General features: G+C 34.3%; 2 protein-coding genes across 3 annotated transcripts in view; both read left to right on the top strand.

Moving 5' to 3' along the window:
* ak1 (adenylate kinase 1) overlaps positions 1-9,124 on the top strand; it is a 23,467-nt gene extending 14,343 nt beyond the window's left edge. For both annotated transcript variants that reach the window (XM_056458875.1, XM_056458876.1), the window contains 5 exons: positions 3,661-3,696; positions 4,308-4,471; positions 5,222-5,338; positions 8,750-8,941; positions 9,039-9,124. In XM_056458875.1, coding sequence (XP_056314850.1) covers positions 3,661-3,696; positions 4,308-4,471; positions 5,222-5,338; positions 8,750-8,941; positions 9,039-9,107 — 578 coding nt within the window. In that variant the 3' untranslated portion in view covers positions 9,108-9,124. The remainder of the gene's footprint in view (positions 1-3,660; positions 3,697-4,307; positions 4,472-5,221; positions 5,339-8,749; positions 8,942-9,038) is intronic.
* Positions 9,125-13,541: 4,417 nt separating this feature from the next.
* eng (endoglin) overlaps positions 13,542-18,158 on the top strand; it is a 76,424-nt gene continuing 71,807 nt past the window's right edge. The window contains exons 1-2 of the mRNA XM_056458874.1: positions 13,542-13,599; positions 17,035-17,183. Coding sequence (XP_056314849.1) covers positions 17,120-17,183 — 64 coding nt within the window. The 5' untranslated portion in view covers positions 13,542-13,599; positions 17,035-17,119. The remainder of the gene's footprint in view (positions 13,600-17,034; positions 17,184-18,158) is intronic.

The raw sequence follows: 18,158 nt of genomic DNA, 5'->3' as shown, positions 1-18,158 counted from the left end.
TATTCATCCGTCACACATCAGATCTTATTCATGAAAATTAATAGTGTGAAACCCTTTAACACGCCCCAGACCTCACTGATTTCCGAACACTGACCACACACACACACACACACACACACACACACACCTCCTAATAAAGGAGCCGCTGGCAGATTGAGACGAACAGCAGCTCTGACCTTTACACACACTTAACTTTACTCACCCTCTGGGTTATTGTATGACACAGACACACACACACACACACACACACACACACACACACACACACGCACACGCACACGCACACACACGCACACTCAGAAGAGTGCCATCGTTGACTCTGTATTTCTGGTCTCTGGTGCCCTCATGTGGACATTAGGTGTGTTGCAGGAGCTTCACTTCTAGAATAAAACATTTCTTGATCATTCATTTGTCTTTTTTCACCATAAATAGACATTTTTGAGGAAAACATGCAGAATTTTTCTCCATATAGTGGACTTGAGGGGGTCAAACTACAGTTTTAGTGCAGCTTTTAAGTCCCAGCAATAATATATGATCCTAATGAGGAAAAAGAGTCTTATCTAGAGAAATGATGTGTGTATTTATTTATTTATGCAGACAGAAATGTGATCAACAGCATAGAGAGAAAGTTGGAAAGTAGATTATTTAATTTATTTAGTAATATTTAATTATTTTATGTTGGATCTGTAGCATTTAAAGCGTTTTTGAAAAAGTGTGTTATATCTCACGGATATTTTATATTTCTACAAAATAATCACATGTTTATATTATTTATATATATTATATATATTTATATATTCTTATATTGTATATAAAATGTCTATATATTTGAATTATATTGAGATATGAGCATTTTGTCATATATATATATATATATATATATATATATATATATATATATATATATATATATATATATATATATATATATATATATATATATATGTATATATATATAAGGGTGTAACGATACATGCATTCGTATTGTCGTATTGAACCGTTCGGTACGAGACTTTGGGTTTGGTATGCATTACAAGCCGAACGATTCGATTCAGACTATCATCTAAAAAGATAAAAGAGAATAAGTACAAAATATAATGTTTTCAGCCCAACATGGCATCCCAAATGACGTGGCAGACAACACGCTGCCGTCCCTGCTGTCATGTTAACAGTAGACCATCGCTTTTGAACTCAGAATATCACTTTATTAAAGCATGATGCACTCATTAGCAATCTTGCTGCCTTCTATGTCAGCCTGCTCGTACTGGCTCCGCCCCCGTTGCCCCAGCAACCCTGGACCCCAACACAAAACAGCCAATCTCAATAACCTGTTCACATATCACCACACCCGCCCACCTCCAAACACTACTCCAGTCAGGCACGCGCTACACTAGCTCGCAAAATGGCTAGTAACGTTAATGTAATCCCAGACATCCCAAGTCTACCGAAAGTTTTGTGAGACTCCCAGATGCCCGCAAACGAATGATAATCTTCCGGAAATCGCGCGTCTCCCCCCCGGTCCTTAAATACGTCGCACACCCCTCTCCACCGCATCCCTCCCAGCTCTTCAGGTACGTTGGGCACAACTCACCCCCGCCGCTCAGGTACATCGCACGCACACGCCTCCACCGCTCTTCAGATACGTCGCACACCATCACCACAAGAGTGGTGGAAAAAAATCACATCTGCTATGACTGTAAGCTGTTGTAGCGGTAATATTTGAGCATATCAACTCATTTACACTGACATCACGCGATCAGTAACTGGAACAGCATTCAGACAGGCAATTCCTACAGATTCGAACAGGGCAAAACTAATCACAGAGGCGATCGGGACATTCATAGCTGTGGATATGAGAGACCTTAACTTCAGGTTTTAAGAAAATGTTAAATATAATAGAGCCCCGTTACATTATTCCTTCATAAGCCCATTTCAGTCAGATAATTCCTGCTTTCAGATCCACTAAAATGGCAGGTGACAGTCAAATCAAGCAGATCTGTGCTGTCTGAAGAAAAGGTGGACACTCATCTCTCTGAAAATAAAAAATACTTAAAAATAGATTGAAACTGAGTTCCAGATAAAAACTAAATTATTCTTTTCTTTTTATTTAGTTTAACTCCTACAATATTATATGTATTTTTTTATAGGAAGCTTTTTGGTTTTGAGTATAAAGAAGGATTTGTTTTATTTGCTGCTAAGCAGAGAAACCCCGGTAGTATAGCTCTATCACTGTTTAAAGTAAAAGAGAAAAAAAAACAAGATCAAACTTTTATGATGTTAGTTTTAATACATTAAAAAATTTAAATCAGAGAAATCCTCTGGCTTTTTTCTTGTTTTGCTGTATTGAAAACCGAACCGAAAATCGAATCGAACCTTGATTTGCAACCCAGGCTCATTCTGAGAACGTAGTCCCGGGGACGTTTCGAAGACCGCGAAATACGTAGCCGGGGGTACGTACGGCTGCATTTAATTTTTTTAAGCAAACGCTGTGGGGCGGTGTGACGCTGTTCCCTTCGGCGCTTGCCGGCCGGCCTCTCGCCTCCGTGTGGAGGGCTTTCCCGCTGCAACCAGTTTGTCCGGTTAGCTCTTCGTGTACTCTGGCGGACTCGAGGCACAGAGAGGGGCTGACCACGACGACGACCAGGTTCGAGTCCGGGGAAGAGCGGTTCCAGAAATCAGGCAAGAAAACAAAAAAACAATCCAAAAAATGAAGCGAACAAGTTCGTCACAGGGTGAGAATGTGGTCAAAATCCGAAAACGTGGTAAAAATCAGACGAGGGCTTTTCTTTTTCTGGACGGGTTTTGTGAATCGTCGTTGGTTGGGTTTAGAGACGGAGGAGAGTGGGTCAGCCGATTGGCCGGTCGCACGGTCAGTCATTCTGTCATCCAGGCAGACAGGCGGAAGGTCGTTCGACAGCGGCCTCTAGCGGGTTTACGCGAGAACGGCGCGGGAAAAAGCGCGCACAGCGGCCTCTCGCGGACTCACGAAAACAAAAACTGCAAAAATACGTACCTCCCGGGACGTATTTCGCGGTCTCCAGAAACGTCCCCGGGACTACGTTCTCAGAATGAGCCTGGGTTGGTGATTTTTGTGAACCATTACACCCCTAATATATATATATATATATATATATATATATATATATATATATATATATATATATATATATATATATATATATATATCAAGATGACAAGTAAATTATCTGGAAATCTTTAATCTGGAAGTGTTCATTTATTAATAACCTGCACATTTCAGTCATAAACAGGAGAAATATAGTATATTTTTCATCTCTTGCATTGTTTACGTATGCATCATAATGTATGTGTGTATGTTGTTATGGTAAATCTGGGCAGTCCGGACAGTATTGTGTTCAGGATCACAGCTATGTTGGCACCAGTTGCTTTGGTGATCTGCGGCATTCAGAAGTACATGAAGGAAACACACACACACACACACTCACACACACTTGCAGTCAGTGTGAAGCAGAAATGGGTTTAGGGTGCTCCAGTAAATCAGCAGTCGCTGTCATGAAGCCAGACGGTAAATGAATCGTAGTTTAATAATAATGATGAGAGTTAATAATCAATAACTCATGAATCATAACTAATCCTCATTCATACGCTACATTTCTGACAGACATGTTCATTGTGTTGCAGATAAAATCAAAAATGCGAAGATCGTCTTTGTCGTGGGTAAGTTGAACTACATTTTGTACAAGTTTTCGATGTACTTTGTTTACTAACAGTCAATCTAAAGAGGCATGTTTTGGCGGATGTGTACTAAATAAGCATTATGTATGTTTATAAATGTTAATCATAAGCAGTGTTGATAAAAACACAAACACACTGCATAAAACAGTTTAAAAATTCAGTCTTCGTTTAGATATTTGCTGTAATTATGCTGAGATTGTATTTACCTATTTATTATTATTTATTTCATCATTATTTCTCCTACATTTTTAAATGTGCTTGAATGTCAGCAATTTGCTGGTAATAAAACATGGGCAAATATATTAAAACATGCTACAGATTTAGGAACTGAAATCATTGTTAATGGAGAATCGATGCCTAAGGTTAAAATCTAATTCATCTTTAAATCTTAAAGTTTTATTAAATCATTTGACTCCTTCATGCTAATAATAATCAAAAACAATAACAATTTCTCAAGAATTAAAAAAAGAGTCACAGCAGCAGTGAGGAATCGACTGTCTGAATCAACTCCATCAGTTCCAGAACTGGGAATCGGAAATGAACTTCTGTGTGTGTGTGTGTGTGTGTGTGTGTGTGTGTGTGTGTGTGGTCAGGTGGTCCCGGCTCTGGAAAGGGCACTCAGTGTGAGAAGATCGTGGCCAAGTATGGCTACACTCACCTGTCCTCAGGTGACCTGCTGCGCGCGGAGGTGGCGTCCGGTTCAGACAGAGGCAAACAGCTGCAGGCCATCATGCAGAAGGGGGAACTCGTGCCTCTGGTCAGTCTCACACACACACTCACACACACACATACTACAGAACTAGCTGTATTGTCAGTGCTCGTCAGGTGCTTCAGTGTCAAATCCAGTTCCTGGAGGGCCGCAGCTCTCCACAGTTTGGTTCCAACCTTGCTTCAACAAACTTACCTGTAGGTTTCAAACAAGTCTGAAGGAATTAGTTTGATCAGGTGTGTTTAATTAGGGTAAAAGCTAAACTGTGCAGAGCTGCGGCCCTCCAGAAACTGGATTTGACACCTGTGGTCTATGAAGACTCCTGTCACTGTTCATCTAAAACTCCACATCTATAATCCTCTTAGTCTATGCTGACATTATCTTCAGCAGCTCAAACACTCTAATGGCTAATGGACAGACGGCTGCTTCTCACTCAGGGCTGCTGTTTATGCTAATGAGATAAAGAGATGGGCACTAGTGGGCGGGGCTTTCTCCCTCTGATGACACGTACAAAGTGAGAATGTCAATCTAAAAGTTTATGCAGACTGTCCTTTTAAGTCTGATTAGAACAAACACAATTAGAGGCTGGAGATATTCACACTGCTGGTACACAACTGGGTTTAAACTATGTTAATAGGTCTCCTGATGCAGAAGATATAATAGTTTTTACATTTCTTGGCACATGTAGAGGGTCGGAGAGCTCCAGGGTTTTATCTAAAATATCAAACCGAATGGAAGTGTTCTGATGATTTCTCGCAAGTCGCTGATGAGCGAATGACGGTGTTTTATTTTCTGCAGGACACCGTTCTGGACATGATCAAAGACGCCATGATCGCCAAGGCTGACGTCTCTAAAGGTTACCTGATTGATGGATACCCTCGAGAGGTCAAACAGGGGGAGGAGTTTGAGAAGAAGGTAGAAGAGTGTCCCAAAACATGCTGTTGACATGTCAGCGATATTGTAAAACGTGCTAGACACATAATTGCTATGTGTAACAAAAGGCTAGCAGCATCTTAAAACAGGCTACTAACATAATATTTTAAAACTAGAGACAATAGCAACAGACTAAAACAATTAGCAATATGTTATCAACATTCTAAAACAAGCTACTGACATGTTGTAATATTAGAAAACATGCTAGGCACGTAAAAACAATGTGCTAAAACAATTTACAATATGTTAGCTTACAAAATGCTAACAATATCTTAAAACATGCTACTAACATTATAATATTATAAAATATGCAATACACATAATAGCAATGTGCTAAGATAACTAGCAATAGCTTAGCAACATTCTAAAACTTGCTACTAAGATGTTAACTATATTGAAAAACATATTAGAGGCATAATAGCAAAATGCTAAAAATCTAGCAATAACCTACAACATGCTAGCAACATCCTAAACATGCTACTTACATGTTAACAATATTGTAAAACATCAGACACAACAAATAGCTAAAACAATTAGCAATATGTTAGCCTACAAAATGCTTGTAATATCCTAAAACATGCTAGTAACATGTTAGCCATATTGTAAAACATGCTAGAGACATAACAATGTGCTATAAACATCTAGCATTATGCTACAACATGCTATAAACATCCTGAAACATGCTACTAACATTTTAGCAATTTTATAAAACATGTTAACAATATTGTATATCATAGTAGACAAATAACAACAATGTGCTAAACAATTAGCAATATTCTGAAACATGCCAATAACATGTTAAAAATACAGAAAAACACACTAGACAAATAATAATAGTATGCTAAAAAATACCAATGTTTTACAGCATGCTAGCAGCATCCTAAAACAAGCCAGTAACCTTTTAGCAATATTGTATAATATGTTAGACACATAATAGCTATATGTAGCAAAAAGCAAGCAACATCTTAAAACAGGCTACTAACATAATTATATAATATATATATATATATATATATATATATATATATATATATATATATATATATATATGCTAATACAATACACAACAAATAGCTAAAACAATTAACAATATGTTAGCATAAAAAATGCTTGCAATATATTAAAACATGATGGTTACATGTTAGCAATATTGTAAAAACATGCTAGACACATAACAATGTGCTATAACACCTAGAAAATATGCGACAACATGCTAGAAACATCATAACCATGCTTTTAACATGTTAACAGCTTTGAAAAACAAGTTAGCAATATTGCAAATCATGGTAGACAAATAAGAATAATGTGCTAAAAAATTAGCAATGTTAAAAATATGCTACAACATACTAGCAACATCCTAAAACATGCAATTAACATGTTAACAATTTTGTAAAAACATGCTAGACACATAATGTGATAAAACACCTAGCAGTATGATACAACATGCTATCAACATTCTAAAACATTCTGTTAACATGTTCGTAAGATTATAAAACATGCTAGACAGATAATAGCAATGTGCTAAAACAATTAGCAAATATTTCACCAGCATTTAAAAAAATGCTACTAATGTTAGCAACAGCGTAAAACATCCTTTATGCATAATAGCAGTGTGCTAAAACACAACGCAGCATACATAAAACATGCTAGAAACATTCTAAAACATGCTTCTAATGTTAGCAATATTATAACTATTGTCTAATATTGTCTAACCCTAACAACATTCTAAAACATGCTAGCAATATTGTGAAACATGCTAGACACTTAATAGTAATGTGTTAAAACACCTATCAATATGCTACATGCTAGAAATATTATAGCAGTGTACTAAAACACAAGGTAATATACTAAAACATGCTAGTAACATTCTAAAACATGCTACTAATACATTAGCAAAATTGTCAAATGTGTTAGTAATATTGTAAATCATGCTAGACAAATAACAACAATGTGCTAAAGCAATTAGCAACATGTTAGCAACATTCTAAAAACATGCTACTAATATGTTAGCAATTTTGTAAAAACATGCTCGACACATAACAATGTGCTAAAACACCTAGCAGTATGATACAACAAGCTGTCAACATCCTAAAACATGCTTTTAACATGTTCGCAAGATTATAAAACATGCTAGACAGGTAATATCGATGTGCTAAAACAATTCACAAATATATTACCAACATTTTAAAACATGCTGCTAACTTGTTAACAATATTGTAAAACATAGTAGACAAATAACAACGTGTTAAAACAACTAGCAAGATGCTACATCTTGCTAGCAACATCCTAAAACACTTTACTAACATGTTTGCAAGATTATAAAACATGCTAGACAGATAATAGCAATGTGCTAAAACAATTCGCAAATATTTCACCAGTACTTTAAAACATGCTACTAATGTTACCAACAGCGTAAAACTTTGTTTACACATAATAGTAGTGTGCTAAAACACAACGTGGCATGCGAAAAAAATGCTAGTAACATTCTAAAACATGCTACTAACATGTTCGCAATATTGAAGCTATTGTCTAATGTTGTCTAACCCTAACAACATTCTAAAACATGTTAGCAATATTGTGAAACATGCTAGACACTTAATAGTAATGTGTTAAAATACCTATCAACATGCTACATGCTAGACATATTATAGCAGTATGCTAAAACAAGGTAATATACTAAGACATGCTAGTAACATTATAAAACATGCCACTAATACATTATCAATATTGTAAAACGTGTTAGTAATATTGTAAATCATGCTAGACAGATAATAGCAATGTTTTAATACAATTTGCAAATATGTTACCAACATTTTAAAAACATGCTACTAACATGTTAGCAATTTTTTTAAAACATGCTAGACACATAACAATGTGATAAAACACATAGCAGTATGATACAACAAGCTATCAACATCCTAAAACATGCTTTTAACATGTTCGCAAGATTATAAAACATGCTATACAGATAATAGCAATGTGCTAAAACAATTTGCAAATATGTTACAAACATTTTAAAACATGCTGCTAACTTGTTAACAATATTGTAAAACATAGTAGACACATAACAACGTGTTAAAACAACTAGCAATATGCTACAACTTGCTAGCAGCACCCTAAAACACTTTACTAACATGTTAGCAAGCTTCTAAAACATGCCAGACAGATAATAGCAATGTGCTAAAACCATTCGCAAATGTCAACAGCATTTTAAAACATGCTACTAATGTTAGCAACAGCGTAAAACATCCTTTACGCATAACAGCAGTGTGCTAAAACACAACGTAGCATACGAAAAACATGCTAGTAACATTCTAAAACATGCTACTAACCTGTTAACAATGTCAGTGAGTGTGTGTGTGAGTTAGCTGATGGTGTTTTTCTGTCCGTCAGATCGGCGCTCCGGCTCTGTTGCTGTACATCGATGCTAAAGGCGAGACCATGGTGAAGAGACTGATGAAGCGTGGAGAAACTAGCGGCCGCGCAGACGACAACGAGGAGACCATCAAGAAGCGTCTGGATCTGTATTATAAAGCCACAGAGCCCGTCATCGCCTTCTACGAGCAGCGCGGCATCGTCAGGAAGGTGCGCAAATAACACTGACATACTCAAACATGATTCTCGGCAGTCCTCCTTTACTAGTGTCGAGCTGAACTAAGGATTTGTCTGTCTCTTCTTCCAGGTAAACTCGGAGCTGCCCGTGGACGAGGTGTTCGCTATTGTAGAAAAAGCTATCGATGAGCTGAAGTAAAAAACACTTGACCACCAGCTCCTGTTTGGTCTTTCTTTTGCTGCTGCTCTCATATTTGCACCCTGCACACTACTGAGGGAGCACAAGCACACTGATGAAGGATCACTGGCACTCTGCACACTGTTGAGGGAGCACATGTACAACTGCTAAGGGATCACCTGCACACTGCTAAGGGATCACATGCACACTGCTAAGGGATCACATGCACACTGTTCAGGTGATCCCTTAGCAAGTTGCACACAGCTAAGGGAGCACATGCACACTGCTAAGGCATCGTCTGCAAACTGCAAAGGCATCACATGTACACTGATGCATACTGCTAAGAGATCACATGCACACTCTTCAGGTGATCTCTTAGCAAGTTGCACACGGCTAAGGGAACACGTGCATGCTGCTAAATGATCGTCTGCACACTGCAAAGGGGATCACCTGCACACTGCTAAGGGAAGACATGTATAACGCTAAAGGATCACCTGCACACCTTTGTGGGAGAACATGCTAAGGGATCATCTACACACTGCAGAGGGAACACATGCACACTGCTAAGGGATCATCTACACTGCAGAAGTAACATGTGCATACTGCAAAGGGATCACCTGCACACTGTTCAGGTGATCACTTAGCAAGTCGTACACGGCTAAGGGAGCATGTGCACACTGCTAAGGGATCGTCTGCACACTGCAAAGAGATCACATACACACTGCTTAGGGAAGACATGCATGATGCTAAGGGATCACATGCACACTGCAGCGAGAACACATGCACACTGCTAATGGAACCCATCCACACTGCTAAGGGAACACATGCACACTGCTAAGGGAACACATGCACACTGCTAAGGGATCACCTGCACACTGCTAAAGGAACACATGCACACTGCTAATGGAACCCATCCACACTGCTAAGGGATCACATGCACATTGCTAATGGAACCCATCCACACTGCTAAGGGATCACCTGCACACTGCTAAGGGAACACATGCACACTGCTAATGGAACCCATCCACACTGCTAAGGGAACACATGCACACTGCTAATGGAACCCATCCACACTGCTAAGGGAACACATGCACACTGCTAAGGGAACACATGCACACTGCTAATGGAACCCATCCACACTGCTAAGGGAACACATGCACACTGCTAAGGGAACATATGAACACTGCTAAGGGAACAAATGCACACTGTTCAGATGATCCCTTAGCAAGATGTATAAATGAGCGGTCAGTGTAAACACACACACAGAGAGACAGACGTGCGCGCACACACACACACACACACACACACACACACACACACTCCGCTGAGGGCCATAAGGAAACACAGGAGCCGCTCACAGACACTTTCTCTTTGTTGAATGTGTGTTTTGTGGTGACAGTGGCCCCGGGGCCCGCTCAGACAGACACACACACAGCAGAGCTTCCTGCTATTGAGTGTGTGGATGCTTTACGTGCAAGAACACACACATCACACAGCGCTTTGAAGACTAAAGGCCACACACACTCCACTTCAGCTTATTAATAGAGTCTACACTTCCTTACTTAGATTCACTTGACTCTCTGTGAACAAGAAACATCTGAATCAAATGACTCTGATTCAGATGACTCTGAATCAAATGACTGTTTGTGAACATGCAAAACATCTCAACCAAATGACTCTCAATGAACACAAAACATCTGAATCAAATGACTCTTGATCAACACGCAAAACATCTCAATCAAACTACTCTCAATGAACACAAAACATCTGAATCAAATGACTCTGAATCAAATGACTCTCAATGAACACACAAAACATCAGAATCAAATGACTCTGAATCAAACGACTGTGAACACGCAAAACATCTCAATCAAATGACTCTCAATGAACACAAAACATCTAAATCAAATGACTCTGAATCAAATGACTCTTGATCAACACGCAAAACATCTGAATCAAATTACTCTGAATCAAATGATTTCCCATGAGCTTAAAAACACTGAATCAAGGGACTCTCGTAGAACACAAAACATCAGAATCAAATGACTCTGAATCAAACGACTCTTGATGAACATACTAAGCACCTGAATCAAATTACTCTGAATGAACACAAAACATCTGAATCAAATGACTCTGAATCAAATGGCTCTTGAAGAGTACACAAAACATCTGAATCAAATGACTCTAAATCAAATGGCTCTTGAAGAGTACACAAAACATTTCAATAAAATGATTCTGAATCAAATGACTCTCGATGAGCTAACAAAACCACTGAATCAAACGACTCTTGATGAGCTTACAAAACCACTGAATCAAATGACTCTGAATCAAATGACCCTTGACGAGCACACAAAACATCTGAATTCTAAAGACAGTAACATTTAAAGGGAAAGTTCGCACATACAAATGAACATGCCACATATTTAGAGATGGGAAAAGGACTTCAGGGTCTGTTTTTTTCCCAACATTCTTCAGAATATCTTCCTTTGTGTTCAACAGAAGTAAGAAACGCACGCACTCACACACACACACTTAAACTGAGTTGTGTATTCCTACATGTCGTTCAACACTGCAATTTAGGGGTAAATAAAGAATATTTATAAGTAAAACATTTAGAAATATTTTACCTTAATTTGGGTTGGAAGACAGTATGTTTTAGAGTGCACTCTATGAAGAAATGAAGGTGTGAGCTGTCACTGGGGTGGTACCTTTTGAAAAGCTCCATATTAATACCTCAAGGTAACATATTAGCACCTACGAAGAACAAAAGTGTTCCTCTTAAAATTTGTAGGTACTAATATATACTTTTGAGGTACCAATATGGACCCTTCAAGAACAATTGTGTACCTTTTAAAAAGGTATATATATATATATATATATATATATATATATATATATATATATATATATATATATATATATATATATATATATATATATATATATATATATAATATAGGCAAAACCCAACCACTGGGTTACATTATAAATTATTTATTGATTTATTGATGTATTGATTGATTTATTGATTTATTTATTTATTTATTTATTGATTTATTGATTTATTTATTTATTTATTTATTTATCTGTTTATTTATTTATTTATTTATTTATTTATTTATTTATTTATTTATTTCGGGTTGGAGCAGTTCAGTGTGTGAGCTGCAGGGGGCGCTGTCATCAGACACTCATACAGGACTCCAGTCATCATCATTTCATGCGTCTCAGAAATAAACAGCCTATAATAATGACGCATCCGGTGTTCAGTATGTGTAAGCTGACCACACACTGCTGTTATTATTGTTATTATTGTTTTAAATATTCTGTTTTTATTATTATTTTTATATGTTGTTGTTTTATTACTTTTACTATTTATTACTATTATTATTAATTCTTATATATTATAGTATTATTATTATTATTATTATTATTATTATTATTATTATTTATACTACTAATAATTATTTTAATTATTTTATAATAATAATTATTATAATATATTTATTTATTATCATTTATTATTAGTATTATTATTAATATTATTATCATTAATACTATTATTATTATTAATATATGTTGTTTTATTTATTTATTTATTTATATTATTTTTGTTGTTATTATTGGATAATTAAATGTTAATTCTTATATATTCTAGTATTATTATTAGTTATTAGTTATTATTAATAATATTGTTATTGGACAACAACATTTAGATTGTTATATATTCTATTATTATTATTATTATTTATTATAAGTTATTGTTTGATGATGATTATTATTATTAGTACTGAATAATAAAATGCTGATTCCTAAATATTTGTTTATCATCATTATCACATGCTATTGCACGAGTATTATTATTATTAATATTATCTGTTATGGTTTTATTAATATTATTATATGATATTGTTTGATAATAATAATAAAAAAAAATAATAATTGAAATATCAATTATAATAATGATAATAATAATATTAACAATAATAATAATAATAATAATAATAATAATAATAATAACACCAAAAACAATAATAATACTACTACTAATAATACTAATAAATAAAAATAACAATAATAATAATAAAAATAACAACAATAATAATAATAATATTTATTATAATTATAATTTTTTTCATATGCTATACTTTGTTTTATTATTATTATTATTTATATTATTATTATTATTATCGTTGTTGAACATTAATATTTTGATTCTTAAATGTATTATTATTATTATTATTAATATAATATCTTTACTACAATATGATTTTTTATGTTATGTTTGATGTAAACAGAAAGCTTTGACAAAACATTTTAACAATTTCTCATGTCAATAAAGCGAGCTTGAATTGAAAATAAAAATGAAAGAGAGAGAGAGAGCGGCAGTAGGAGGGTCAGTGTGTGTGTGTGTGTGTGTGTGTGTCAGTCAATGACGTCATCAGGGTTCAGCTGGACTCGGCGCTGGTCTGCCGGAGTTTCAGTGGACGCGCGCGCGACCCTCCTGCAGCGCAAGGTAAAACTCTCTGTTTTTTTGCTAATTAGTGAAATATGAGCATGTTTAATTACAGTATCTGTGATCGTGGAGCTTTCTGACCTTATAATGAGTCTCTGGATGCGCTTTAATGCGGTTATAATAAACTCTGAGCAACTTTTAAAGTAAATCAAAGCGAATGAACCCTTCACAGAGTCCGTGTAACAGCTGAATCATGTGTCTGAGGTCTTTTATTTAGAGTTATTATTATCTTAAACTTGGTTTTGTTGAAGGGCTGATTAATATTAATATGGTAAAAATCAAAACTGAAGCTACATTTAGCCTACTACTACTACTACTAATAATAATAACACCTAAACATGTCTAATTATACCATATTTTAAAACATATGATGATGATGATGATTATTATTATTATATTTATTATTATTATAATATTTATTATTATTATAATATTTATAATAATAATAATAATAATAATAATTATTATTATTATATTTATTATAATATTTATTATTATTATTATTATTATTATATTTATTATAATATTTATTATTATTATTATTATCATTATTATAATATTTATTATTATTATTATATTTATTATTATTATTATTATTATTATTATAATATTTATTATAATATTTATTATTATTATTATATATTATTATTATTATTATTATTATTATATTTAATATTGTTATAATTATTGGGTGTTACGTCTATTATTGTACATACACGAGTTATTTTTAATTTATTATTAATTGTTTAATTAACATTTAACGTTTTAATTGAGACACTATCCTTTAAACCGAGCAATTAGGCTCCGTTAATTAGTGTTAATGTATTTATTCATTAACTTATTATGAACAATTACAGAATTTATTAATCATAGTTCGATATTTACTAATGCATAATTAAAATCTACAGTTGTAGTTAATGTAATGAGCTAATATGAACTAACAATGAACGACTTTATTTGTCATTAATGTTAACAGAGATGATTAAATACTGTTATAAATGTTTGCTTATGTTAGAAAATACATGAACTCTATTAAATTATATATATATGTATAAGGATTCAGTCTATAAGTAAATGAAACTTATTAAAATTAGGCTATAATGATATTTAATATGGTTATGATATACTTTTTAATATATTTTGAATAACATGCACATGCTAGGCAGATTAAATATATAGTTTAATTGTTTAAATAAGTGTAATTATTACACTGAATGATGCAAAGAATTGCTGTTGGTTTATAATATAATTGTATCATGGCTTTTTGATTACTGAATAAACTCTGACAAACTGCAGACTCAGGGAAAAATCCTGTGGTTATTTCAAAACTTACAGTAAGAAAAACAATAAGACTTTGTTATTTTAAGAAAACACAGCCAACACTTGTTTAACATGCCAAGAAAACAAACAGCTTATATATATATATAAATATATAAACTTTCCCACAATGTGTGTGTGTGTGTGTTTAAAACATTAAAGTAAACAGAGACATGTTTAACAGATTTTTCATCATAATAGTGTTAATAACTCATCTCTAATAACTGATTTATTTTCTCTTTGTCATGATGACAGTAAATAATATTAGACTAGATATTCTTCAAGACACTAGTATTCAGCTTAAAGTGACATTTAAAGGCTTAACTAGGTTAATTAGGAAAGTTATTGGACAGCAGTGGTTTGTTCTGTAGACCCTTAAACAGTAAATTTATTTCTTAAGGGGGCTAATATTATTGACCACAGCAGTTAATCTAATATATAAGATATGAATCGCTTTTATTGTCACATCATCAGATGTACATGTGAGGTGATGAGTGAAACGCTCCAGACGGTGATATATTTAAAGACAAAATACATTTAAATACAGTCTGTACATAAATAGACAACAAATATGTCAAAGTACATGCGTTACACACACATATAGATGCACAAAGGTGTAAAGATTTAACCTAATACACCATCAACTCAACACATGCACACATATACACATGATTTGATGTGATGTATGTGGGTTTTATTGCTGTTAAATAAGCTTTCTTTATGTTTCAGTAATATATCGTGTATATTGTGGTGGTATAAATGCAGTGAAGGGTACTGAAAGAGTCAGTCTTTTATATATATATATATTCTAGATCAGTCTTAGGCCTGCACAATAAATGGTTTCCGCATCAATATCGTAATTTGATCATTCACAATAGACACATCACAGGATATATGCAGTGTTGAGATTGTATTATAATTGTAATATAGTTTTAAAACTATACAATACTATAGCACTCGAAGTGATTCTACAGTTGCTATGGGAACACAAGACCTACAGTTATTGATCTGTTGTGCTGATTCTACAGTTACTATGGTAACATAAGAATTACAGTAATTGATCTGTTGTGGTGATTCTACAGTTGCTATAGTAACACAAGAACTACAGGAATTAATCTGTTGTGGTGATTCTACTGTTGCTATGGGAACACAAGACCTACAGTTATTGATCTGTTGTGGTGATTCTACGGTTGCTATGGTAACACAAGAACTACAGTAATTGATCTGTTGTGGTGATTCTACAGTTGCTATAGTAACACAAGAACTATAGTAATTGATCTGTTGTGGTGATTCTACGGTTGCTATGGGAACACAAGACCTACAATTATTGATCTGTTGTGGTGATCCTACGGTTGCTATGGTAATTTTGTATTATAATTGTATTATAATTGATCTTTAGCATGTGTTTTTGACTCCTGTGATTGTGTAATGATTTTAAAAACTTTCAGGCAAGAGAAATTGTACTATTAGTGACCCTAACTACAATTAATTTGATTGAATTATTTTTATTTTGATCATTCGGTGAATACTGTTAGACTCAGAAAACGATGCAATGCTTTATTTCAGTTGGATCTTTTTCTTGACTGTATTTATCGATTTTATGCATGAAAATACTCACAACCCATACAAATACAGTAATGCACTGCAAATAGCACAGACCACACTGAAAACGTGTTGAGGACCGCAGAAATCTGATAGATTGTTTATTAGATTTTATGGTGATTCAGATAGTAAAAGTTGTCATCAATCTCTGACTAAACACGTGCATAAAAATACAACACATGCAAATACCGAAACACACTGCAAGTAGCACAGACAGCAATGAAAATGTGTCAGGGGGACCCCAAAAATTATATAGATTGTTTGTTAGATTTTCTGAAGATGCGATCGATTGAATATTATAAATTCTTTCCAAATAGAGATATTAAGTCATCTGTTGAAATTGTATTTATATCGCAATATATATATATATATATATCGCAAAATAAAAAAAATATTGCAAAGAAAAAAGATTTTTCCAACATCATGCAGCCCTAATCAGTATGCATGTGCACTGTTACATGTGTTGTACAGTCAGTGTTCTTTACCCAGTCATCATAATGCCGATTTCTTTCTCAGGAAGTTGGAATATTCAGCTTATTTCCCTGAATCATCATCAGACACGAGTGTTGAGTTCATCAGAACAGACGAATCTACAGCCGACATGAAGAGCATCTGCTGTGTTGTAGTGCTGTGTTCGCTTCTGTGTCGGATATCCGCAGCTTCAGGTAAGAGCTCCATTAATATGCTGATTTTGCTGTTGGACGTATTAATAATCTACAATAAGTCATTATGAAAAATACTGTAGTGATTTAAAGTAAATACTGCTGTGTTGTTGAACCATACTATAATACAATACTTGGATTAGTCTGTTGTGGTGATTCTACAGTTGCTATGGTAACAACATTTATAGTAGTTGATCTGTTGTGGTGATTCTATAGTTGCTATAGTAACAACAACTTAGGGAATTGGTATGTTGTGGTGATTCTATAGTTGCTATGGTAACAACAACTGCAGAAATCAATCTGTTGTGGCGGTTCTGTAGTTGCTACGGTAACAACACCTATAGTAATTGGCGTGTTGTGGTGATTCTATTGTTGATATGGTAACAACAACTATAGTAATTTGTGTGTTGTGGTGATTCTATAGTTGCTATGGTAACGACAACTATAGTAATTTGTGTGTTGTGGTTATTCTATAGTTGCTATGGTAACGACAACTATAGTAATTTGTGTGTTGTGGTGATTCTATAGTTGCTATGGTAACAACAACTATAGTAATCAATCTGTTGTGGTGGTTCTACAGTTGCTATGGTAACACCTAAAGTAAATAGTAGATTGTTGTGATTCTGTAGTTTCTATGGTAACAACAACATCTATTGTAATATGAGCCAATACTGTAGTTTTCCATATTATACTACAGTACACCACAGTTTACTGTAGTAAAAACTAAAGTATACCACAGTACAGTTTATTATAGATAACACTTCGGTATGCTGGAGCATTCATTAACAAGTGAGTTCATTAAATGTTGTGGATAATATAATATACACAGTACTTTACTATGGTATGGTTCAAATACACTATAGTATTTACTCTAAATTATTGTAGTGTTACATTAAGATTAATAAAAAGGCTGTATGTAGGCATTGAGTTCTGTTCTCTTTCAGAACAATAATCTGTACTGGCCATGTTTTTAATGAT

Source organism: Danio aesculapii, chromosome 5, assembly GCF_903798145.1.
Source record: "Danio aesculapii chromosome 5, fDanAes4.1, whole genome shotgun sequence".
NCBI lineage: Eukaryota > Metazoa > Chordata > Actinopteri > Cypriniformes > Danionidae > Danio > Danio aesculapii.
The sequence above is the reverse complement of the archived record's forward strand: the minus strand, read 5'-3'. Positions and strand labels throughout refer to the sequence as shown.